At 41.6% G+C, this 24,411-nt stretch overlaps 1 protein-coding gene and 2 long non-coding RNA genes across 12 annotated transcripts in view; 1 reads left to right on the top strand and 2 right to left on the bottom strand.

The window, feature by feature from the left end:
* SLC4A1 (solute carrier family 4 member 1 (Diego blood group)) overlaps positions 1 to 24,411 on the top strand; it is a 59,006-nt gene that overhangs the window by 23,334 nt on the left and 11,261 nt on the right. For 7 of the 10 annotated variants that reach the window (XM_078377818.1, XM_078377821.1, XM_073004185.2 and 4 more), the window contains 10 exons: positions 2,323 to 2,402; positions 2,853 to 3,030; positions 3,776 to 3,911; positions 7,110 to 7,248; positions 9,373 to 9,454; positions 13,135 to 13,319; positions 15,980 to 16,193; positions 18,691 to 18,909; positions 20,369 to 20,517; positions 21,273 to 21,467. In XM_078377818.1, the coding sequence (XP_078233944.1) occupies positions 2,323 to 2,402; positions 2,853 to 3,030; positions 3,776 to 3,911; positions 7,110 to 7,248; positions 9,373 to 9,454; positions 13,135 to 13,319; positions 15,980 to 16,193; positions 18,691 to 18,909; positions 20,369 to 20,517; positions 21,273 to 21,467 (1,577 nt within the window). The remainder of the gene's footprint in view (positions 1 to 2,322; positions 2,403 to 2,852; positions 3,031 to 3,775; positions 3,912 to 7,109; positions 7,249 to 9,372; positions 9,455 to 13,134; positions 13,320 to 15,979; positions 16,194 to 18,690; positions 18,910 to 20,368; positions 20,518 to 21,272; positions 21,468 to 24,411) is intronic. The other 3 variants (XM_078377823.1, XM_073004186.2, XM_078377824.1) reach the window with 1 other exon arrangement.
* Positions 7,874 to 14,954, bottom strand: LOC140708417 (uncharacterized). Its single transcript, XR_012088583.2, has 2 exons — positions 14,879 to 14,954; positions 7,874 to 11,829 (listed from the first exon to the last, which is right to left on the bottom strand). It is a non-coding gene; the product is annotated as an uncharacterized LOC140708417 (long non-coding RNA).
* Positions 18,765 to 23,408, bottom strand: LOC140708416 (uncharacterized). Its single transcript, XR_012088582.2, has 3 exons — positions 23,317 to 23,408; positions 20,163 to 20,305; positions 18,765 to 18,902 (listed from the first exon to the last, which is right to left on the bottom strand). It is a non-coding gene; the product is annotated as an uncharacterized LOC140708416 (long non-coding RNA).

The following is a 24,411-nucleotide window of genomic DNA, read 5'->3' as shown; positions in this document are numbered from 1 at the left end:
ATGTCATGCTGCATATAGTTGCAAAATACAGGAGAAGTGCTTCCCATTATGCTTTGCATACTATAACTGTTCGAATGTGTTTTCAGCTGTAACTTTTAGTGACTGTTACAAAATTCATGTTGATATTAAAGATTCTACTAAAAGTTTAAAAAGGGAGAGTTATTGCAACCAGTTTACTAATACCGGTTCATCTGAAAGACCATCTTTTCCTTTATGTACCCAAACAAAACTTACAATCTCATTCTGATGCTCTGACTTTGCCAAAGAAGTAAGGTGGATAAATAATTAAGAACACTGCCTTCATGCTGGTGGAATCCCACATATGAGGCCATTTTGCTGAGGAGGAAATGTCGGTCGTCGTTTAATCGTTTAGTCATGTCCGACTCTTTGTGACCCCATGGACCAGAGCACGCCAGGCCCTCCTATCTTCCACTGCCTCCCGTAGTTGTGTCAGTTTCATGTTGGTTGCTTCGCAGACACTGTCCAGCCATCTCATCCTCTGTCGTCCCCTTCTCCTCTTGCCGTCACACTTTCCTAACATCAAGGTCTTTTCCAAGGAGTCTTCTCTTCTCATGAGATGGCCAAAGTACTGGAGCCTCAGCTTCAGGATCTGTCCTTCCAGTGAGCACTCAGGGTTGATATCCATCTAATACAGTATTTACAGCCTTTTTTTGTTTCTTAGTTTCTGTTTCGGACATTGGTGTGGGATTGGCAGCTGCAGAATACAGAAATTCAAACAAGTATTTGGTCAAGATTAATAGCTGTGTGGATCAAGATCTTGCTTGCAAAAATTGGGCATTGCAAGTATAGGAACATCCCTTTGTTTTCATATATGAAATGGTGGGCATAATCCAATTTGGAGCACTGGAAGTTACAGCAGGTTCATAATCTGGCCACCAGACAATTTTTTATTTTGATTTTCTTTTCTTTTTCCCCACTTCCTTCACTCCCCCACTTTCCACGTATTCTTTCCTTTTCCAATATTATAATTTTGTGTCCAAACATATTGTATTGCTATTTTAGCTATTATTGGTTTTGATTTATGTTAAAATAATTCTTTTTTTTTTAATGCCACCAGCATAAAGAAATTAATTTTCATTATTTTTCCCTCTGGTGCTTCAGTTTAATATACAAAGATGTTCAGAGTCTTTCTCCTATTGCTCTTCACAATGACTCTCTCAGACAGATTAGCATTTACTACTATCCCCACTTCTTGGTACAGCAGGAGTCTTGGTACAGTTTCATACAATAATCAGGTCTGAATATAACACACAATCATGGTTCAACATTATGAGGAGCTGCTATGAGTAACAGGTGCTTCTCCCTTCTATTCCCCTATCCAGTGTAACCATGAGGGAATTAGAAGCTTCTGTTTTCCATTTTGGATTAATTACCATTTAGATTAACCAACTCATATGGAGGGCGGCGAGATAGGAAAGGATGTCCCAGAGTATATTGTTCCAAACATGTGAGAGAGGGAGAGAACTGTGATTTATGGCCTGGTACTGAAGCATTCCTACCCCCATTAATTTCTGTAAAGCTTCCGGGCTGAGCCCTTTGTCTAGAACCAAATAGCACTATACAGTCAGCTTTGCATTTAGCAGCAGAAGTCCCTTAATTAATAAAAGACAGTCTTAGCATTCATTTTTCTAACCTTTCTATTTTGCAAATTAGTTTGGTTTGCTTGGGGATTGGTCACTGGGAGGTAAATATGGGCTTCATTTGCAAGTCTGATTGCTCAGGTACAATGCTCCGAGGAGACCCACTGCTAAAGTGTTAGCATGGCATCAGCTTATAATTGTGTGAGTTTCACCTCTTGGCAGTACAGTAGTCAAGAATTCCCCTGTAATTCTGCCATTGTTGAATGGTCAGTATCTGTCCTTTACTTTACTCCTTCCCAAAAATACAGTGACCATCTCCCTCATAAAAATAGCACTTGTCCTTTCAAAATCAGTAGGTTTTTTGGATGGGATGCTGGGTATGAAACTGGAGAGTTACAGTATATGCTCTGCAGCTAACAGAAGTATAAATCATGTACCTTCCACATCTAGAGCACGAGAATAGGAATTAAAGTTCAAAAAATCACAATACAAATCCATTACACATTGAGACCATCTAATGAAGTGGATAAAATGTTTTGGGTCTAAACAAAGTTGACTGAAAGATTTTTAGTGAGTCTGTACCTCTTGGCATACCTTATCTCACAGGATTGTTGAACGCATATAATAACGTCCTTCATGTCAGCCTGAGCTCCTTGGACGAAGTGGAGATTGAACTGAATTCAAAGCTAATTAATAAAGAAATGTATTTTCTTTTTGGTAGGTGGCTCCTCAACTGGTGAGGTGCCAGGCACTGCAGAGGCTGCCCGACAACGTTTTACCTCCCACAGAGCATCCCATGAGGTAAGGATCTAAGACCAGGAGAGATCCAGGTTTAAATGAGGTTGCAATCAGATGATGCAAAAGTGTGCACCTGACCACACCAGAAAGGATTACTTCAATGGCAGCTATTTAGTCTGCCATAAAATTGCTCCAACTTGCCCCCCAAAAGTAGAAGCCCTACAGTTGGATCAGAAACACCCAGCTGGGGGGGGGGGGTGGCAGCCTAGGGCTGGGCTTGAGCATAGTTCCCTGTGTGTCATGTAATTGCCAGAGAAAAGATCAAATCAAACCGCTCCACGAACAGTCCAGATTGTGATCTATTTCCCCATGTATTCACAACCTAAGATAATTCTTGCAGAGCATTTATATGGTTCTGGATTTTGCCAGATGACATATTTAAAGACACAAGGAGTCCTGAAAGGTGGGAGCAAAATAGCAACCATTATAATAGGGCTTTGCCATCTTCCCTAGGGATACGTGGAACTTCATGAACTGATCATGGACCACAACAATGAGTTTCGCTGGCTAGAGGCTTCCCATTGGATCAAGCTGGAGGAAGACTTTGATGATCTGGGGCACTGGGGCAGACCTCATCTTTCATACCTGACTTATCGAAGTCTTCTGGATGTACGTAGGGCTTTTACCAAAGGTGAGGAAACTTGGAGGAGGGTTTGTATCGGTAGTGACATTCCAATGTTGAGGTATTGCAATAAACCATATAGGAATCAGTCATGTGACTGAGATATGATAGTCCTGTCAAAGCAATAGAAATGCTCACAACCACCTCCAGACTTTGCTTTCCCATTGCACAAGCACAAATTTTACGCAGTTTATCCTGGCGAAGAGGAAGCATTTTCAAAACAAGATATTTGATAATGGATTACCTGCAGATGTTTTTACCATAAACTTTGAGACCTTGTGGCATTTCATAGCAGGTACTGCCTCTCTCAAGCAAGTTTAATGTTAACAATGGAAAGAGATTTTCAGAGAGACAGGCTTGCCTAGGAAAGAAAAGTATCTTTCAATTGTCCAACAATACATAATCACAAATATAATGAAAGAGTTTCAGACTCCCTGCAATGAAGTGGGTGACTTGTGACCTTCCAAAAATTGTGGAATTATGCTCTCATCGTCCCTCACCACAGACTAGTAATGCTGGCTACTACTGATGGGAGATAACAGTACAACAGCATTTGGATGGCCACATATTGCCCACTCTTAGTTTACAAGACGAGTGCATTTATTGGAAGGTCATTTACTGGAAGGGAAGGGATACTTTTAAAAACTATCTCGGAATGTCACCAATTTTTGTCTTTTTCATCTTTTAAATGTTAGCAAGTGTCTCTTCTGGGTGTTTGCTTATTAGCCGATGTTCCATCTTTCTGCACCTGTAGGAACCATTCTACTAGACCTAGAAGAGAAGAGTCTAGCAGGAATTGCCAATCAGGTGCTTGATCAAATGGTCTTCGAAGGGCAACTCAAGACAGATGACCGAGAACTGGTCTTGAGAACACTGTTACTTCAGCACAGGTATGGACTAATGAGATAGTTTGGTGTTTCCCCAGTTGAATACCAGAGAGTGTGCAGACAGAAGGACGTGATGGTGCACCATAAATCAGGCTAGGGGAAACAGAGCAAGCAAGCTGTATGCAAAAAGGTGGTTAGGAGAAAAGTGAGGAGCAGTAAAGGAGTGTGAGGGTTCAGTAGCCAGCTCTTTTTCTTTTTCAAATACTGGGGTGTTCAACAAAAGTCCAGTGTCAACAAATGCATTCCAAACCTTCTCCCCTTTTGACAATGGGTCTGATGGGGGGTGCCATCCTTCTATTTTGAAAGGATTCCCACCTGGGTTATTCCAGGGTCCCGGCCATTCAGGTGGGGTGTCGGAGTTTAGTAATAGCCCCTCCTCTCCTTCCAACAGGGGGATGGTGTCCTCTTCTCGAATGTCCACCCAGTCACACTCCCTGGGGGGGGGTTTCCCCCGTCTGCAACGGGATTCCAGGAATTCCCTCTGTTGATTCTCCCATACAGTATCCTCTATTCTAATCTCCCCTTTGCTCTCTTTCCACTCTCTCTCTCTTTCCTCTTCCTCCGCCACTCTTTTGTTTCTCTCTCACCTCAGTAGGATGGTTTGGGGTTGAGTTCTTGTCTCCTACTGGCAGCTGCCTCTTCCTTGGGGACTCGTAGCTTTTCAGTCTTCCCCGTCCATGAATCTTCCACCCAGATCCACTCCCAGCCTCCCAGCAATTCTCCTTTCCCCCTCCTTATATCCCCCAACCCCTCCTCTACTACTTCTTGCCCTTTTTCTCCCAGGCCCTCCAAGGTAGTCCCAGGTTCAGTAATCATTAGTTTTTTCAAATCTCCCTCTAGATTCCCAAGTTCATGTCCAGGAGGTCTTGTCTTCCGGGGTGGGGGAATTGGCGGGGTCCGGCTCTCTTTCTCAGCGGTTGGCAGGAGGGACGGCACTCCCCAGAGAGGGGTCTCTCTCTCCCCCTCCTTCTTACAAGGACCATAACAAATTGTGATAAGGAAGACCTGGCTAGCTTGTTGTGGTCACTGGGAGAAGATCCAGCAATATGTTTAAACTTATTTATTAGTTCCATTTATGTATCAATATTTTCTCCAAGTGTGCATGCATCTCCTCCTCCCTGCTTTATCAACAGCCATCACTTTGTGTGGAAAGTAATCTTAGGACTGCAGAGCTGGAAAGGAGTTCAGCCCCTGTCAAGGAGACACAGTGGAGAATCATACTCCCAACCTCTGGCTCCACAGCCAAATACCTAAAGCACTGAGCTATCCTACAAGTAAGGCTGACTGGTTGTTCAGTGAGTTTAATGGCTGAGTGAGGACTTGATTCTGAATTGTTGAATTCCCAGTCCAGAATTAATACTGTGAGGATCAGATCAGTAACAGGAGTACCACAAGCACAAAACTGAGTTTCTTGGGAGACATAAGGGGTAGGATGTACAAAGAAGACAAAATGTATTCAGATGATCTTTGATTTGAGTTTAGAGATGATAAAGGCAAGTTTCCTGTCTTTGCTGCCCTTTTTACCTGCCTCCCCTTGCAGATGGTCTTTTCATCTCTCCTCTGACAACTGGGTGACACAGGCTCTGTACCATAGATTAGGGATGTTTCCAGATAATAGTTTCATCATAAAATGCTCTACCCTCATTCATATAATATTAAAGAGGTGTCCATATATCTTCACCTTCCATTTATAACCCACTAGTCTTTTCCTACCATAGACTATTTTTGTTAAAATATTAATATAGTGGTTATCTGTGAAGATTCTCAGTCATCCATTTATGGTTATCTAGAAGTTGAGTCATGGCAACTGGACTTCTTTCTTGCTAGGCTAAAATGTTTCGCTACTCGTCCAAATATTGTAGTTTAGTCAGTCTGAGGAGAGTTGGTAGGAGATCCCTGATATATCTTCCACATTGGTTTTGATATAGTGGTAATGTCATATGCTGTAAAGGTGGCTAATTTTTTTAATTGTGGGATGCTGGGGACTCCCAAAACATTGCAAAATTGATCCCCAAATTCCCTGGAGAGCACAAGGGTTTTTTTTTTTTCTAGACAAAATATTTTCCTTCAAAATGTTTTTTAAAATGGTTGTTATGTGGAGTTGTTACCATGAACAACTCCATTAAGGAGGGCAAGTTGGAATAGTTGAACAATTCTTTCAATTGATAGCACTAGGAGGCTTCTGGGAGTATTCTAGAAAACAAGCAACACATTGCTTTGTGTTGCTGAAGAACAGTAAGGTCAGAAGGTAGGACAGAAGCTGCAAAAGACAGAGCCATTAGGACGGCCACAACAGAAAAAGATTAGATTTGGAAAAGAAAACCATTTTCTAGCCATGACTCACAGAAGGAAGTGGACTATGGGTTCTGTCAGAGGACCTTCATCTTCTCTTGGTATATACAGGTATAAACATAGTTTTTAGATGAATTTCCATACCTTTTTGTCCCTCCTCAATCCCTTGGTTTATTTTGCATCACTTTGTTGTGTTTCCCTTCCCCTCTTGAAGCTCGCTGTTTGTTTTTTCTGTGCTCTAACACCACCACTGTGGTGAGGATACTTGTCCTGATACCTGTTTACATAGATGTGGAAATGGGGGGAGGAACTAGGACACACGCTCCACCTGAAAAGTGCTTTATGTGTTGTTGAATCTATATCTAATGTGTTTTTTGGTCCATACTCCACACCACAGCTTCAGACCTTCCAGATATTTCTCTCTAATCCAAACAGTTATGAAACTTCAGTTCAAGATTATCCTCAACTGCTTTTAATTGACTGTCATTAACTGTCATGCTCCACTGTACAGATCACTTGACAGGAGGGAAGGGGAATGTTTCCTTGACCCTACATAGAAAATTTATAAAAAGTTTGGGGTTGATCTATGCTAGGTAGAAGGTACAGATGAAATGTGGGTGATTCTAGAGAGAAAGCCCCTTGCACTACCAGAGACTGTGTAGCTATTTCTTAATAGAAACCTGAGGTAAACAAAAAGATAGAAGGCATGGTGCCAGAATGTAGGAAAGTGACATGGGAAAACATAATATTTGATGAAATCAATTGACTGTGAATAAAATTAGTAATAAAGGATTGATTTACTGGGTGCATTCCCCTTTGGAGGCATTAGCACTCAAACTGCCCTCTTCCCACCCTGCTCCCTCTTACGTATTTTGTTCCTTCCTTCCCATGCTTTTCTCTCGGGTCCAGTCACCCTGATGGTTCCACTTCATTAGGCTCGTTTTCTCCTGCACGACTGCAACGGACTGAAGCCAAAGATGTTGCAGAGCCGCTTTTGCAGGGACACCAACAAATTGAGATGAAGATCTTGCCTTCCAGCTCAGAGAAGGTAAGGGGCTGTTGGTTCATTGGATTCCGGCAGGGGAGAGCAGCCATTTTGTGAGCACGGTGTGAGGAATTCTGAAACGTGAACCAAGAACATCAGATGGCAGTGGAAAGTCCTGACTTGAACCAAAACTCACTTGTGTCCAAGTTTCAGACCTTTCTTTGGGGACAAAATAGGAAAAAGGTGTGCAAATGCAGTGCAGCATTCCTATTGGCAGGCAGTCTGAAGCCTCTGGATTGGCAGAGGTAGCATAGATGTCAACATGAGCCAAGTGAAGCATCTTCTGCCTGCTTCACTTCAGAGGCGGTTCAAGCCTTTGTTCTAAATCTTGAAGAGCTTGGAAAACACCATCTTTTCTTAGCATAGTTCCCAAATCCTCCAGCCAATACGGCTGGTAACCATACGAGTTGGTGGATTCTGCCAGCTGTGATTCCCCAGAAGTTTATTTTATGAGCTTTGTCTCCTAGCTATGCTCAGGTCTAAATTCCTAGCACCAGGAGTTAATCATAGAAACTCGTATGGTTGGAAAGTACACACACCAGGTCTAGATTCGGGTATGAGAGCATCCAGATCCCTGGCATAAACAGGCTGCATTCTTAAAAACATATACAAACACTGGCATGAAGTATTCAGTCAGAAGTGTATTTTTTTTTTCATATGTCAGAAACGGGGACAAGAGTTCCCCAAGAGGATCAAGTTCAAAGAATTATCATGGGAGAATCAGACCTATTTTTTCTCAGTGTGGGTGGCCAGCAACGGGATGAGGCGAACCAAAAGCAAAGCAACTGAAACTGCAAAAATAAAAGCAGCAGTGGGGGGCCACGATTCCCTTTTTCACTTGGGAAAGCAAAGCTTTAACAGAAGTTTGGTTTTGCAATACATACACTTAAGAGCAGAAGGGAAACGATTGTGCAGTGTTAGCAGCAATGATACATTTTTCCAGTGTAGGTGCTTGTCACAAGAACAGCAATAACCCAGGCCTCAAGGAGCATCCATAACCGCATCCAAGGGCATCTGCCAGTACTTCTTCTGTACATACAAAGTATACAGAACAGCACATATGCCTACATAAAAATAGAAATCTAGATGAAGGTAACAAACATTTTATAATATGCCCCCCCAAAAAAACCCACAACTTTCCAAAACACTCAGAATGCTTTTTGCTGTCCTTCTTTCTTGAAGTTGTTCTGTCATTGTCTCTGTTTTTGAATTGTTGAAATTGATCTGAAAAAATCTGTATATTGTCCACTGGACCTAATAGCCTAGAGTCAAGCTGTCTGAAAATATGAAACATGTACCTTGCAATAGTATTTTGCTGCTGAAAGAGTGCACCTTCTGACTTGCTAATGAGTGCAGCTCTGAGCAAAAGACCAAACTGTAAGTCATTGGAACTCGAAGTGAAACCAAAATAAATTATCACTTCTAATGACGAGTTATGAAAAGGGAGAGCTGAGAGCTGGTAGAGAATGTCATTGTGGTCTCTGCTGCAGAGTTTTGGATTTCTGGTAAAATTCTCTTTTTGCTACACAGAGATCCACAAAGGAGAATAGTTACAAGTTCCACAGACTCCATCCCTTACTCATTAACTGCCACTTAAAGTAACTCACTCAGAGACATTTGTAGGAGAAAAAAATAAAAAATGTTTTTTTACTTACAATTGCTTGAAATTGCAACACTTGTGTATACTGTTTTCTTTACTGCACACATCGTAGCAACCAATCAAATAGATCAACAGCAACAAACAACTGCCACCGACTGATGATAGAGAGGGATAGAACATTCGGCAAAGGGCTGGGGCTCTCTTTCAAAAGCAGGAAGGAATGATTGGCTAGTGCTGAACAACCATCCCAGCCCAGAAATGGCCCTCCCAGTCATTCATACTACAGACAGCATGCACCGTTGTAAATAAAACTCCTAGAGTCCCTGCATTAAAATAGATTCCAATGCTTTATTTCTATGTGTTCCTTACCCCGACACAGTGATAATAACTTCCATATCTGGAATAATCCCGAAACAGCCACAGAGCATGAAGCTGAGAACAAGTTATGAAATTATTTCGATTTGTGTCCCCGCCCCACTTGTCTTCACAAGTGGGGAAAAAGCAGTGATTGTGTTTTTTTCTTGCAGGAAGAATCAACTAGCGGCATTTTGAAAAAGCCACTTTCAGAGAAGATTTCACCTGAAGCAGAAGCCACGCTAGTCCTGGTTGGTAAGTATTTTGGATGTGTGACTATAGAAAGGATCTTGCAGTGGGAGAGAGAGGAAGGGCTATGGGAATGGTGAAAGTGTATTGAGTGAAATGTTGGGATAGGGTGGACCCGTGCTTGGTCCATGACCCATTGATGGAGGTTTGCACAGTCAGGGTTCATTCCCACTGCAAGATCCTTGGCTACCACACCATCCTGAACATGTCTAGTTGTGTCTGATTTCAGAAGCTGAGCAGGGCCAGGCTTGATTAATACTTTGATGGGAAATCATCAGAGAATTCCAGGAATCTCTAGGCAAGGTGCAGAAAGCAACTCTGGGCAGCCTTTCCAAGTCAGAGTTGACACTACTGGCCTCAGTATACCAATGGTCTGACTTAGCATATGGCACTTGGTATGTTCCCTGGGATCTCCAACAGAATGTACCCTTGGGAAAGACTTCTGGATGAGACCATGAAAAATTGCTACTACTATGGGCTAGTAAGTAATATTGGGAGAGACAAGGCAATGGTCTGGCTTTTTATAAAGGAGCTTCATATTTCTATACAAGGGGATTAGAAAATTGTGTAGTGATTAGAGTTAATAAATTGAAGTAAGCTAAGATTGTAACCTGTGAAGCTATGAAGCATTATTTCCAGGCAAAGAGACCAGGACTCCAACTGGGGAGAATACAATAAGCACACAGTAATGAAACAGAGTGTAAAATAGATATACACATTCAATTAAATATTTGTAAGCAAAAATATTTGTACAAATGAAATCAACATGCAGTCAAAATACAACTGTCATTAGTTGTATGTCATTCAACCTACCTCCCATATGGGTAGATATGGTGCATAATACTTTGTTAAATGGAGTAGATTTGGGGTAATAATATGCTATGTAGTGGTATATAGAGGCAGAGAAAGGATGGGGAATGAAATACACTGAGGAAGATGCTTTTAGGGAAGATTAATGACATTGGCAGTGAAACAGGCTTAGTCAAAGTTTGGGTAAGGAGAGAAATGGGAAAAGTGGGGGGTATTCTTAATACAAGTAAGGAGACATAAAGGAAACAGAAAAGGACAGCCTCTGATAAAAAGAGGGGAATAGGGTTTGGGTAGGCGATAACAAAGTACACAGAAGGAAGTAAGGGAAAGAAAGATAGAGACAAAGCTCCAGGCATATTGATCAGTGCATGTGTTGGGTTAGGATGCTGGAGACATATGTAGTGGTACCCAGCTTCGTCTCTCAACCGGCAGGCATCTTCAGCCATAGTCTCTAGGACAGTTCTTTTGAACTTTTGAAATGTGTTCCTTTGATTATGTGAGGCTTCATCTGGTTGTACTTCACTGGCTCCCTAGCATTTCTGTCTGTTAACACTAATCTGCTATCTGCCAGCTATTGATTCACTAATATGGTGAAAGAAGTCACCGAGCTTAATTTCATTAACAGGATGCTATTTCCTCTGAATGTACTGTATTTATCCATGGTCTGCGTTGCTCTATGTGATCTCTCAACATAATGACTTCCTCTCTCCTACTCAGCTCTCTCTCTCTCTCTCTCTCTCTGTGTGTGTCTGTGTGTGTGTGTGTGTGTGTCTGTGTCTGTCTGTCTGTCTGTCTGTCTGTCTGTCTCTCTGTCTGTCTCTCTGTCTCTCTTGGGAGTCTAACCCAGGCAAAGGGCAAGATGATGCTCCCTCCCTAGTACATGTGCAGAAGCTGACTGGCTTGGCCGTTGAATCTCTCCCAGCACTGTTGATGGGATAGCATTCTCTTTGCCCCAGAGGCAAACAGTTTGTTGTAAGAAGCCTGGGACAGGTTGTGTGGCATTCACAGAAGGGAACAGCTGGTATATCCATAATATCGAAGAGACCACCACTACTCGACTGTCACCAAAAGCATCTAAATTGTTGCCCTAATTGCAGGGCCATACAATATGTATGTGAGCAAGCAGGCTAACACTATTCTCTGCTCCTGAGCCAGAAAATTCTGAATTTATTTACAATAATGTGGCTCCATTTTTTGCCAGCTTCTTTCCTCTAGTTGTAACAATGACTTGGTGAGCAATCATGAGGGTAATGTTTATTTCTCTGTCATGAAATTTTTACCTTACTGATTCTGGAAGGAAAAGCACAAGAGCAGGCCAAGGCACTTAGTAAGTTTTTCTCAACAGTTGGTGACCCTAACTTTACACTGCTGTTTGTGGGACATTTCAGCAGGTACTTCTAGCCCACTATTGTCACCTTGCATTTGAGAGCCATCTGTGAATTTCCATGTACTGTACTGGTGTTCATCGTGGGATGAGGTAGGCCTAGTTCATGCGTCACAGGCAGCACAGTAATTTTCCTCACAGATGCTTACGTTAAGATGTGTAGACATTCACTCATGAAGTACAGAAGCTAAAGGCAACAGGAAACAGCAAGGTTAAGTGTTGCACAAGTACACCAGACAAAAAAATAAGTACATAAAAATAAAGAAGACAAAGACATTGTAGCACCTTGCACAAGCATAACTCATATCACAAGCTTTTACAGAGAAGCTGGATCAGTAAGGAACACTGCCATCTGCCTTTGAGGTTGGGCTAGTAGAGCTTAGAAATTTATTTATTTTTGGAGGGGGTTTGGACTACAACTCCTAGAATTCAGATTTTTGAGAAAAATTGTCCAAAAAGTAACTTGTCTCAGTTGTCTAAGGTTTATTGAAAAACCACAGAGAAAGGAATTGTATCTTTGCTTCAAGAGATAACCTCCACCAATGGAATTTAAGTTCATGGCTGGGTGACACTAGCTGAATTCTCACTAGCATGCAAAACAAAAATTTCCCTCAAACAACAAGGAACATCAAATTCAAACTCGGGTCTACAGAAGAGTTTTCAGTGGTTGATGTTAGTGTCAGCATCTGAAACTACAAAATGCTGTACTTGCACAAGCACTTCTTGTTTCTGTTTCTCTTCCAATTTATTTATTAATTTATATATACATATTGCCCATCTAACAAATTGCTACTCCAGGTGGTGTACAGCAAATTAAATGTATATTATATACAAACAATAGACTATGCCAGACATAAAACATAAAATGGGCATAATCAAATTTAAACTATTGAAAATTAAGGCAAAATTCAGTTTCCACCCAGAGAGTTTGAGATGGAAAATCCAAAAAGTTGTTCCTTCCTTCCTTCTCTCTCTCTCTCTCTCTCTCTCTGTCTGTCTGTCTGTCTCTCTCTCTCTCTCTCTCTCACTCACACACACACAGAGAGAGAGAGAGAGAGAGAGAGAGAAAGAGAGATCATATAACTAACAATTTGGTATTGTTCTAAAATTGACCCAGATTTTCTGCCTCACTCATTTCAATTATTAGGGACAGCTCTATGTCAGTAAGGAAATACATTCTTCTACAAAATATATGCTAATTAGCACAGCTTGGCTTATCTTCTGATGCTTCATGTTGGGTACACTCTGGCAAGGGACAAAGCCATGTTTTCCTCTGACATGAACTATGCTTTGTTTCTCTGTCTAGCTTATCAAAACTTGATTGCAAACTTTGCTCACTTTGCTATCTCTTGTTTTCTTCCCCTGTCCCTCTTCTCTTCCACCCCTTTGCCTTTGCTTGCATCCCTTCCCGCCCATGGCCCGTATTTCTTGTTTCCTCTCTTTGTGCCAAGGCCAATAAATGATGCCCCATGCTCCTCCATCCTCCCTTCAGGCTGTGCCAGCTTCCTGGAGCGCCCCACTCTGGCCTTTGTACGCTTGAAGGATGCAGTGGAGTTGGACTCAGCCCTGGAGGTCCCTGTGCCTGTCAGGTTTCTTTTTGTGCTTCTGGGTCCAGAATCCCCCCACATCAGCTACCACGAGATTGGGAGAGCCATCTCAACAATGATGTCTGAAAGGGTAAGTCGGAAACCCTGTGTTACATACAGCACTGATGGTACCTGTCTGTCATGGGTTTGGAGGGAAAGTTCCATCCTATGGGGAGTGGAAGGCGGGACATCAGGGGGAGGAGCTGTACTGTATATATATGTGGAGCTTGTGTGGAGAGTGAGGAGTTGGAGTCTGTGTGTCAGACTGTGTACAACTGTGTGTCAGTTGGTACATACCTGATAGGTTCAGGTTTCTTTATAGGTAGCCAGAACTGATAGGTTCAGGGTCTGTGCTTTACTTTAAAGTGTTCTGTATGAACCAAACTGTTGTATGTATGATTGAGACTAAGCCACGTTACAGTATCTTATTTACTTGATCTTTTTATTTACCTTGTTTGTTATTTAAATAAACCTTGTTCTTTTGTTTGTTAAAAATCCATTCCTGGTCTGTGTGACTTCTTATAGGGAATGGTTGGTGGCAGCTTAAGTAAAGTGTGGTATACTCCAGTAGGTCTGGGGTTGTCACACCCTGTAACCTCAAATTGCCTGAGGAAATTATGGGATCTCCTTCCTTAAAAGCTTTTAGAGTAGGGACTGTCAGGAGATGAATTTGATCAACAAGTTAGGAGCCGACTTGGGTGTAGCCCCAGTGCCAAGAGTGCTGTGGGACTGGTGGTGTTCATCTAGCAGTTCCTGGAATGAGACATTTGAGCAGGTGTGAGCTATGCTTCAGCCTCTGAGGGCCAAACGAAATAAGACACTGGCTTCACTGGTAGCACTCAATAAAACATTAGCCTGCCAGGGACCCCCTTCCTTCCAACCTGCAGAACCTGCCCAATCAGCTTCTTATACAAAACGTGTGGTTCACCTCCTAATGTCAAATCACCAAACAAAAGCACATTTTCAGTTTTCAAGGTTGTGCAAGCCTCTCATGGGTTAAACAAATCTCCTCCAGTTTTTGAGAAACCTCTTTTTCTAATTGAGAAAAGCACAGGAGTTAAAGAAACCTGGTTCAGAAAGCCTAACCAGAACACAACAAAGGAAAACCTGTTGGACTATCAGCAGAATGTTCAGGAATCAGGCTAACTTTATCAAGGGATAAACAGAATTCTTAGTGTTCATATTGGGGGGCGCATAGAAAACTGGTGGATGGCCTTTGGCCTGTACTTTGCTTCTAGAGATTTGGGGGTGGGGGGAAATGTTCCAAACAGAGCTATTTTTTAAATTCATTTTATTATATAGGGAAGGGATGTAAGGATGTAGGGGATATAATTATCCCTCACTACCTGCTCCAACCTCACTTCTGACCAAAGTATAACATTCAGGCTTGGAGGGGGGAAACCATCCCAGTAGGAGCTTTTCAAAACCCTAAATTCTACATAGTCTGCACGTATGTGTGTGAAAATAAATGTGAATGCTACAATAAAAAATACAAGTACAAGGGAAGAGGAGTATTTGGCGTCGACCTCGACCTATGAAGTTCTGTTTGCCAGAAGGGGGAAATGTATCCCTCAAGGTAAAATATAAATATATTCTGTCACCACCTTTGGTTCATATGGTGCTTTGCAGTGTCAAAGCCATTTTACATACCTTATTATTGTGGCAATACTATAGTGCTGTAAAGTAGGCCATTCTGCTATATGGGTCTCCGTAGGCAAGACCTGTGAAATAAACTGAATAGTAATACATTAAGTCTCTAGAAATATAGATAAAAAATAAAATGAGGATGAAAAATGGCTCTCATATTTGAAGTTTATTCTTCAGACTGAGCTGGCCAGAGTGTTCAGTGGTTTTCATATCATGCTGTGGAGCCAGAAGTTGGGAGTTTGATTGCCCACTTCTGGGAGAAGTGCCAGCTTGTGCAATCATGGGCAAGCGGTACACTCCCAGCGTCCTTCCAGAAGAAGGGAATGGTAAAGCTCTTCTGTGTACAGTATTCTGTACCTAGAAAACACGGGGAGGGGTCGCTATAAGTTAGAATGCACTTGATGCCATGCAGTTATTATTAGTCTTCATTCTCCAGATTTCCTCTACATCACGGTTACTATCCCTAATAATTGATTTAAAGGCAAGGATCGTGGGGTATCTTTATTAGACTACTTAATATCACAAAAATAACTGTTTTTCAATGCTGCATGGGTCTTCATCAGGCTGGGCACAAAGAGCTGGGAATGATGCAGAAGAAACATTGATCCTGGTCAGGTGTATGAACCAGGCTTCTGTGCTTAAAGCAAGTTTCAAAATCAGGGCTGCATACCACATCGCTCTGAAAAAATATGCATGTATAAACATTATTGTCCTTGGTTTGCCCGGCTAGGAGACAAGATAGGATGCCTTGAACACTCCTTTTTAACGAAACAAGTCCTATGTGATGTACGATATGTGAAAATCTGTGGAACAGAAATGCATTGAAGCCACCATTTCATAGGCCTTGCTAGATATGTGCTACTGGGCCCAGAGGGGTTTGGGGTGTGGAGATTATTTTTCCTTTTTTTAAAATGCCAGATAGTTCAAGAGTGGAATACCTTAGGCCATCTACGCTTTAGAATACATGGCCCACAATCTTTTGCATCTGGTCTTGTTGGCTGTAACTTCTGGGAGTCCAAATCCAGGACATCTGGAAGTCCAGCAGCGGTGCACAAAAGTTGCGTCTTGCCTTCAAACAAACGTCCCTCCTATTTTCCTGGACAGGTGTTCCGCAATGAGGCCTATTTGGCTGAGGGAAGGCCAGACCTGGTGAAGAGTGTCGAGGAATTCCTAGACTGTTGCATTGTCCTTCCACCTAGTGAGATCCAAAACGAAACACTCCTCAAGGCATTGCTGCCCGTGCAGAAGGAGCTCCTGCGTAAGAGGTACCTGCCAGTGGAGAAGAAGCTGCCGAGGGAGGAGCTCATCGAAAGCCTAGGTATGGCACAGTGTGGGAAGAGTCGCTTCATCCATCATCTTTGCCTGCTGACTACCAGGCTACAAGGACATAGGGGTGCCATTGCACGTCTATTTTTTAAACTGGAGGTGGTGGTAAGAATCTAAGACTGCTTAAAAGCTACGTGTCCTGCTCCAGCAGCTCTGCCAACTCATCCCCCACATGTGGAGATGGCAGTGCTTACTCAGCAGTATGACAAGCAGTGATGTAGTGGTCCCTGGGTTTGCAAGGTTAAAGCTCTTTAGCTCTGTGGTTAACAGGGAATATAACATCATCTGCCACTTGTTTGGTGTCCCTGTTTCTTCAGAGTTTTGGTGCAGTCCTCACAGTATCAGGAAGAAAAACCAATTTTCTCAAGAACACAGCACGTTGTATTATCCCTGTTGTAATGCCGATATGGAAAAGAGTTTGGTTTTGAATAGGCAATTGGGAACTGGTAGCTTTGCAAAAGATGTGCTCCCTATTTATGGGGATGGACCAATCCAGTTGTCTGCATTTTTTACTATGGGGGTGAGGAGTGTTTGACAGGGTCTATCATGATAGATACCTGTTCTTCCAAATTTACCACTACACCCCGCCCAGCCTGCTGTGAAAATTTTGCATGGCACTTGGTCAATCAGATCTGCTCTGATTTAGATGCTGTAGTTGATCAACAGGTCCCATTGATGTAACTTTGGCCCCTGCTTGTCTTGTTAGTGCAGTCAATGGATATGGACTGGATCTCTGAAGAATCGAAAGCCACCACATATGTGCTGGACCCTTGCCCTTTCTGGCTTTTAAAAGGGGGACTGGCTCGGTGCATTAGGGTGGCGAATGCCTCCCTGCAGCAAGGCTGGGGGGACCAGTATGCTTAAAGGAAGCCGTAGTAAGATCTTTGTTTTTAAAAGCCCTTCTTGACTCTCACTTTACTGAATAAGTATTGGACAGCCTTCAATATTCAATTTTTGGGCAAAGTTTTAAAAGCAAAGAGTGCTGCTCATATACCACCTTGTAATGCCAAGCACTCTCTAGGCAGTTTTACAATTTAAGTATTCAGATACACAATGCCCCTCCTCCAGCAAGCGGGGTACTCAATTTTCCAAACTCGGAAGGATGAAAGGCTGAGTCAGACTTGAGCCAGCTACCGGGGATCAAAATCAGGCTGTGAGCAGAGTCTTATGAAATTTAGATATTTTTAAATGTTTTTTAAAAAATATTTTAAAATAGTTTTAAATCATTATTACTGTTGAATTCTTTTAAATATGGTTTTATATAGCATTTTAAACTTTTTTTATTGTACAGTTTTAATTGTTGTGAGCCACCCTGGGTCCTTTATGGGAAGAAAAGCAGCATGGAAATAAATAAATAAATAAATAAATAGATAGATAGATAGATAGATAGATAGATAGATAGATAGATAGATAGATAGATAGATAGATAGATAGATAGATAGATAGATAGATAGATAGACAGACAGACAGACAGACAGACAGACAGACAGACAGACAGACAGACAGACAGACAGGTCAGGGCAGTGTGTTTGTATCAACAGCCATTCATACTAACTACGGAAATCAGATTTATGACTAACACTGCATTAGGTTTCTAAAGTTCTTATAATGAATAAGATCTAGGGGCATCACACATGCTACAAAAGTTGGAGATGGAAGAATAGGGTTTCCAGTAATCATGGGACAAAGACCTTAGGTGTAAATCCAAGTACAAATCCTCAAGTCCAATATAAGCATTGATTCAATGGGATTTAGATAAATGTTGGCTTACTATTCAGTAATTGATACTCAATTTCAGATTAGCAAGTGGAGTTAGGTCTTGGTGCTTTGTATTACTTCATTCCTGGCTATGTTTTTTTGTAGAAGACAAAAATATATATGCCAATGTGCATGTTTTAGGAATCTCACAATATTTGGATCGCCTTTGCACAGATATTTAAAAATATAAAGATTGCACTAAGACCTGGTGGAAAAACATTCTGCACACACTGAATGGTGCACACACATGTACACACACAGATGCAGGCAGACAGACACACACATACACACACGTCTCTCTTCATGATTATTTCATATGGTCTGGGATTGAACTTCATCACCGCAAACAGTTTCTGTAGCTGAGCTCTGGTTCAAATTCAACTTGGCCAGCACCTCCAGTTACTGCATCTCATGCACGGCAAACATCAGACAAGGTCCCAGAACACTGGGTGGGGTACATGTGTAACGCCCACTCTACTTCCCCCATTAATTTTTCTTGGCCTGGCACTCTGAGCAACTCAGAGGATATTTTGCCCACAGCTGGAACCAGCCCTTGTCCAACATTCATTTAAAGGGTAGCTAACAATTGTGAAAAGGGAAAAAAAAAAGCTGTTTCAAAGAACATCATGTTCCACTGAACGAGCATTCCCAAAGAACAAGGCCAGCTTCTCTCTGGAAAATTATCCTCACACCTCTCTTCTCTCTCTTTGCCTGTGGTCTTCTGTCTCAAGCAGAGAAACAATTGAAAGACCAGGTTGGGAAGCCAGACGACGACGACCCTCTTAGCCGGACTGGCAGGCTTTTTGGGGGACTGGTGAAAGACATCAAACGACGGTACCCCAAGTACCTCAGTGACATCAAAGATGCTCTCGACCCTCAATGTCTGGCTGCAGTCATCTTCATCTACTTTGCTGCCCTTTCTCCTGCTATTACCTTTGGAGGCCTGTTGGGTAAGTGCTATGGGTTACTATTTGCAAAGTTACAAATAATCACAAATCAATTGTCAGTGAGGGAGAATGGTCACAAAACATTTTGAACCACACTGGCATGACCAACAGCTTAGAATCTCTCTCTCTCTCTCTCTCTCTCTCTCTCTCTCTCTTTCTCTCTGCTAGGGAATAGAATGGAACAGAAATAGAAAAACTCTTTGCAACAATAATTTTTTTGTTTCTTTCCTAGTCCTTCCCATATACAGTTAGCGTTTGGTCCTGCAAACGTGAGCCAGAAAATTATAAAGGGGGATCCTAGTAGACATTTCTCGTAGGTTTTGTTTGCTTATTCATATGTTTACAGAAAAATGCTATAAAGAAACAGTAAAAACCTCTTTAATAATCTTAGAACTACAGAGCTGGAAGGGGCCCTATGGGTTATCAAGTCCAGCCCAACAAGGAGGCACAATGAGGAATCAAGCTCCCAACCTCTGGCTCCATAGCCTGATACTTAAACCACTGAGCTAGCCAGCAATCCTGTTGAAATATCTTTTAAGACTACAGAGACTTCTGTGGTACCCTAGTTTTCAATTATATAGTATACATTTAGTTATTTTTCTGGGGCTAGATTTTGATAGCATATATATGAAAAAACAAAGTAAAACCAGAACTTGGAAACATTTTATCTACAGCTTCCAGAGATCCTCACCCAGCAAGAACAATAGCTATGTTGATTGTGGCATTCTTAGAATTGCAGTGCCTCACAAATATAAAGTATCTCAAGTTCAGGAAAATTCTGTCCTGCTATATATAAAGTTCCGAATCTGTCTTTTGCCAAATAAACATAGGAGTGCAACCTTCTGATTTTGAAATTGTTCAGTTGTCTTGCGTAATTTCAGCTAGGGATGGAAGTATTTTTGCCCACAATTTAGATGTACTTTAAAAATGCTTTTATGGCTCATGGTGTCTGCTTATTCCACATTTATCCCTGATAAGGAATGGTGTGTGTGTGTTGTGTTGCAAGACTTATTTAACTGAAAGGTACAGTGGAACAAAGGAAGTATGTTTGTATGGGAAGTTAAACATCTCTTTAAAATTGTAGCTTATCTTTAACCTCAGAGTATCTCTCCTCAAAAAATCCTGCTTAGATCTCTGAAGGTCAAAGTAGATGACACAGATCTTAGAAACCAAATAACATGTCAGTGTTTCAGCAATAACATTCCCCTCAAACTCCAAGTCTGAGAGAACAGTCTTGTAAACAGGGCCATATTTACCTTGCAATGACCAATCACAAAAGAAAACAAGCTAATGTGCAAGCTGCAAGAGGTGAGGGAAGCTTCTTCTATGACAGTCAAATGTCTTTCTCAGGTGTCTATTCTCTTCTGATGAAGGTGCTATATGTATCACCTACATGGACCTTGAATTGTATAGAAAAGAAGAGGATTATTTGTTTCTTCATAATATATTTCACTGTCCCCAGATGATAAGACTAAACACTGGATGGGAGTATCAGAGCTTTTACTCTCTACTGCAGTTCAAAGCGGACTCTTCTGCTTGCTTGGAGCTCAGCCTTTGCTTGTGGTTGGCTTTTCTGGACCCCTTTTAGTCTTTGAAGAAGCTTTTTACAAGGTAAGTGTTCTATTTCACAGGTACCTACATACTTCTTAAGTGATTGCTTGTTTATATATAGAAATATTCAGGTATAGTTTTTCAGAGAACGAGCTGTGGAGAGCTCACATTGCTCATGTCACTGAAATTTTTGAAGAACTATCACTCCCATCCTTTCTTCTTTTCAAAAGGGGGCTCCTATATACCATCTGTACTAAAAGTCTTCCAAGGTAAGGTACTGGCCCCACTTCTGTAGGGTTCAGGTCTTTGTATACATAAAGATGCCCGCCTGCTTGAGGCAGTACAGTATGTACAGTCTAAATTCCTGAGGACTGCATTTGGTGTACCACACTATATTCCATGTGTTTTTAGGTAGGCAGCCTTCTCTGACTAGTTGTGTTAGACTATACCACCAATCCCCAGCAAACATAGTTTTTGCCTTTAGAATGGTGGAATTTGTAGTTAAACACAACTAGAGAATCCTGGGTTGGGGAAACCAGTAATAAAAAATACAGACTTTTAAAGAATAAAGCTCAGCTTCTAAGGATCTTTAATATCTCATGAAATACCAAATCCTGTGTTCCTTCCTGTGACCAGAAGCTTGAGGAACATATAAGTCTGCTATAAATATCTATGAGACTTGTATTGGAAGAGCAGAGCAAGTGAAGGTCATTTCCTCCCAATCTAGTTGCAGGGGAAGGAAAGAACTCCCAGTGTCTTACTAATTTCTCCTGATTTTTTTTTCCTCTCGGCATGCCCTACCCATGTCTCTCTAGTTTTGTGGCGATATTCAATTAGAGTACATCGTCGGAAGAGTATGGATTGGCTTTTGGCTTATACTCATAGTGGTCGTTGTGGTGGCTTTTGAAGGGAGTTTCCTGGTGCGCTTCATCTCCCGTTACACTCAAGAGATCTTCTCTTTCCTTATCTCTCTCATCTTCATCATTGAGACTTTCGTCAAACTTATCAAGGTAACATAGTTTGGCTCTTGCTTTTGTTATAGTTTAGGTTTGGGTGGTGACTATGATATATCAACCATGGATTTTCACCTGCACTTTAAAGAAACTACTCAAGGTGCTGAACATTTCCCCCCCCCCATATGTTTTTTCCCTCAGAAATTCATTATTTCCCAAAAAATCACCATGGCATAAGTGACAGAACAGACTTTGAGCCTTTAAAGCTAAAGATTAAATTTAAATGCTACATAGTGTAAAAATGTATATTTGAGCCAAATTCTATCACCTTGTGTTTGGCACAGATGCACTGTTGTCCTTTTTAGGTGATCATGCATTTTCTGTGCCCCATATAGTAAATAGGCTGTTTTACAGTTATTAGGTATAATCATGTCTCTGATACTGGCATGTGTCCTTCTGTCATACACTGTAAAACTGCCCCTTGCCCACCATGTCTTCTCCCACCACATACTGTTGCTATTAAAGGTTATGGTGACATCTACTATACAGTATGGCATTTTTCCTCCCTGAAAACCCATAGAATAGCTTCAGTTGGCTGCTTTCTTTTCCCCACCCCCAAAACACAGAGAAAAGCAAGCATGTCAAGAAATGGTTTCCATAGAAACTGAACAGTAGAAGAAAGAAAGGAGGGAGCATAAAAATATGTAGGAAGGAAGAGAAATAAAACAGAGCTTAAGCCAGAGGTTTTAGCCCAGAATTATGCTTTCAAGAGACTTGATTGGGGTGGGTAGACAGGACAGTGGGAGGGAGGACCATGGGAGAGAAAGCTGTAAGAAGCAGATGCTTGAAGCATGAGGAACTGAAGGCCCAAGAGAAGCAAGAAGCAGAAAGAAGTTGGTAGAGGGGATGCTGGAGTTAGAGAATCTATATGTTATTTCAGATGGCTAAATTTGTCATATTTATTCAGAACGACAGGTAACTAAAGCTAGATATCTTTAGTACCTAAGCTATAAAGCTCTCTCCCATTGGCAGTCAGGCTAGCCTCTTATTTACTGTCATTCTGCAGGCAGGCAATGACTTTTCTCTTCAGGCAAGCTTTTTCTTAGTAACTGGGTTGCTGCTTTTGTTGCATTCCCTCCCTCTCCCTTCCAGTTTCCATATTGTTTGTTTTAATATTGCAAGCTGCCTTGGGTCCTCTTGAGGAGAAAGATGGGGAATGTATCAATCAATTCATAGTATCTCTTCACACCAAAAAATAGACCTCCCAAGCATCAAAAGTAGATCTCCTAAATGAGAAACTGAGCAAAGAATAGACTTTATGTTTTTAAAAGCCCAGCTATTCATCTACACCAGAGGATGGCAATCTAATACACTACAGATGCTTTCGACTACAATTTCCATCAGCTTGGCCAGTCATCAAGGATTATGAGAGTTGTAATCTGAAAAAAAAAAAACTGAGAGCACAATGTTGCCTAGACATTCCTCTAAGTATGTAAAGCCTAGATCAGTGGTTCCCAAACTTTAGTTCACAGATGTTCTTGGCCTAAAAAGCCCAGAAGCCTTCACCACTAGCTGTGGCAAAGGACTTCTGGGAGTTGTAGTTCAAGAACATCTGTGGACTCAAGGTACAAACCACTGGCCTAGGTGGTAGCAACAACAAAAATCCAAGCACAAGCAAAATCAAACCCACAAAATGAGTCAGCAAAAAGATTATTTCAAAATGACTATTTGCAATCTCCCTCAGATGTTCTAGTAAAACATCACCGTAAGCAGCTTTACAGAACTCTGGCCCTCCCTTATGACAAATCAGAGGGTTGTAGAAATTTTAAAATACTATGGAATTCTTTAGAGTATGATGGGACCCATTTTCCCTGCTCTCCTTTCTAGCAAGCCATCCAAGAATTACCTTCTGAAGTCAGTCTAACACTTAAGACAGGCTTTTCTTCATCATATTTATAGGGCCAAAGCAGATGGTAAAACATAAGTTGTATTGTATCTGAAACACATAAACATCATACGTTAATTGTCAAACACATATCTTGAATAAGGGGTTTGATCTAATAGCACGGGCACTATTCTGAGTGGTCAGGTTATCCAGTGTCTGAGCCTACGGACTTATTACTTTCAGCTAATAAGAAAGAAGAAAACTAGTGTCCACTGGAATTCAGGTGGACATGCTCAGCTTCACTTCACTCATCAGTTTAAACAGGGAAAGGTAATATTTTGAAAGTAGTGGTAGCTCTCAGGGTGATTTGCAACACATTGGCAAGGATATCTGAATTCTAAATATAATTATGGTAGTGACAAACTATCTCTCCATGCCTGACCCCTACCAAGCCTCTGATGAAATTAAGAAAGCTTGGGTAAGGAATCCGGGTGGGGATTTGGATTTCAAGGACTCCCAGTCTCATAATTCAGTGGGAACCCCACTGGCCAAATTATGAGACTATCAGCCTTCAGATTGGAAGGAGACAGAACAGCGCCCTCACCTCCGTGCCATTCCCATGCTATTTCTTTGAACCATTAGAAATGTGCCCTGCTGCCCTGCAGGAGTCATGAGGATTCCCTGTGAGTCGCAGAGGTTCATGGGAATGCATGGTGATAGAGGCTGTATGTAGAAAATGTCTGCATGATGTACAACATATGAGGATGAACCCCCCCCCAAACTAGATCACAGTTACCAGGCCAGCAGCATTCCATTCTCTGAACTTTCCATGCCCTGTGACAAATTTAAAAAAACAACACCGCAAATGAAGAGCTGGGCCAGAACCTTACTATTTTACAATTTATAGAGAGTACTTTTACATGGATTTCCAGTATGGTGTAATGCATAGAGTGACAGACAAGGACTCTGGAGAAGAAGGCTAGAATCCTTGCTTAACATAGAAGCTGATTGGGGGAATGGAATTGGTAAAACCACTCCACTTGAGAGCCCTATTAGAGTCACTATAAGCTGGCACATAAAACTGGACATGTCACTGGAAGGCAAAATAACAAAGAT

Source organism: Pogona vitticeps, chromosome 6 (assembly GCF_051106095.1).
Source record: "Pogona vitticeps strain Pit_001003342236 chromosome 6, PviZW2.1, whole genome shotgun sequence".
Lineage (NCBI taxonomy): Eukaryota > Metazoa > Chordata > Lepidosauria > Squamata > Agamidae > Pogona > Pogona vitticeps.
The sequence above is the reverse complement of the archived record's forward strand: the minus strand, read 5'-3'. Positions and strand labels throughout refer to the sequence as shown.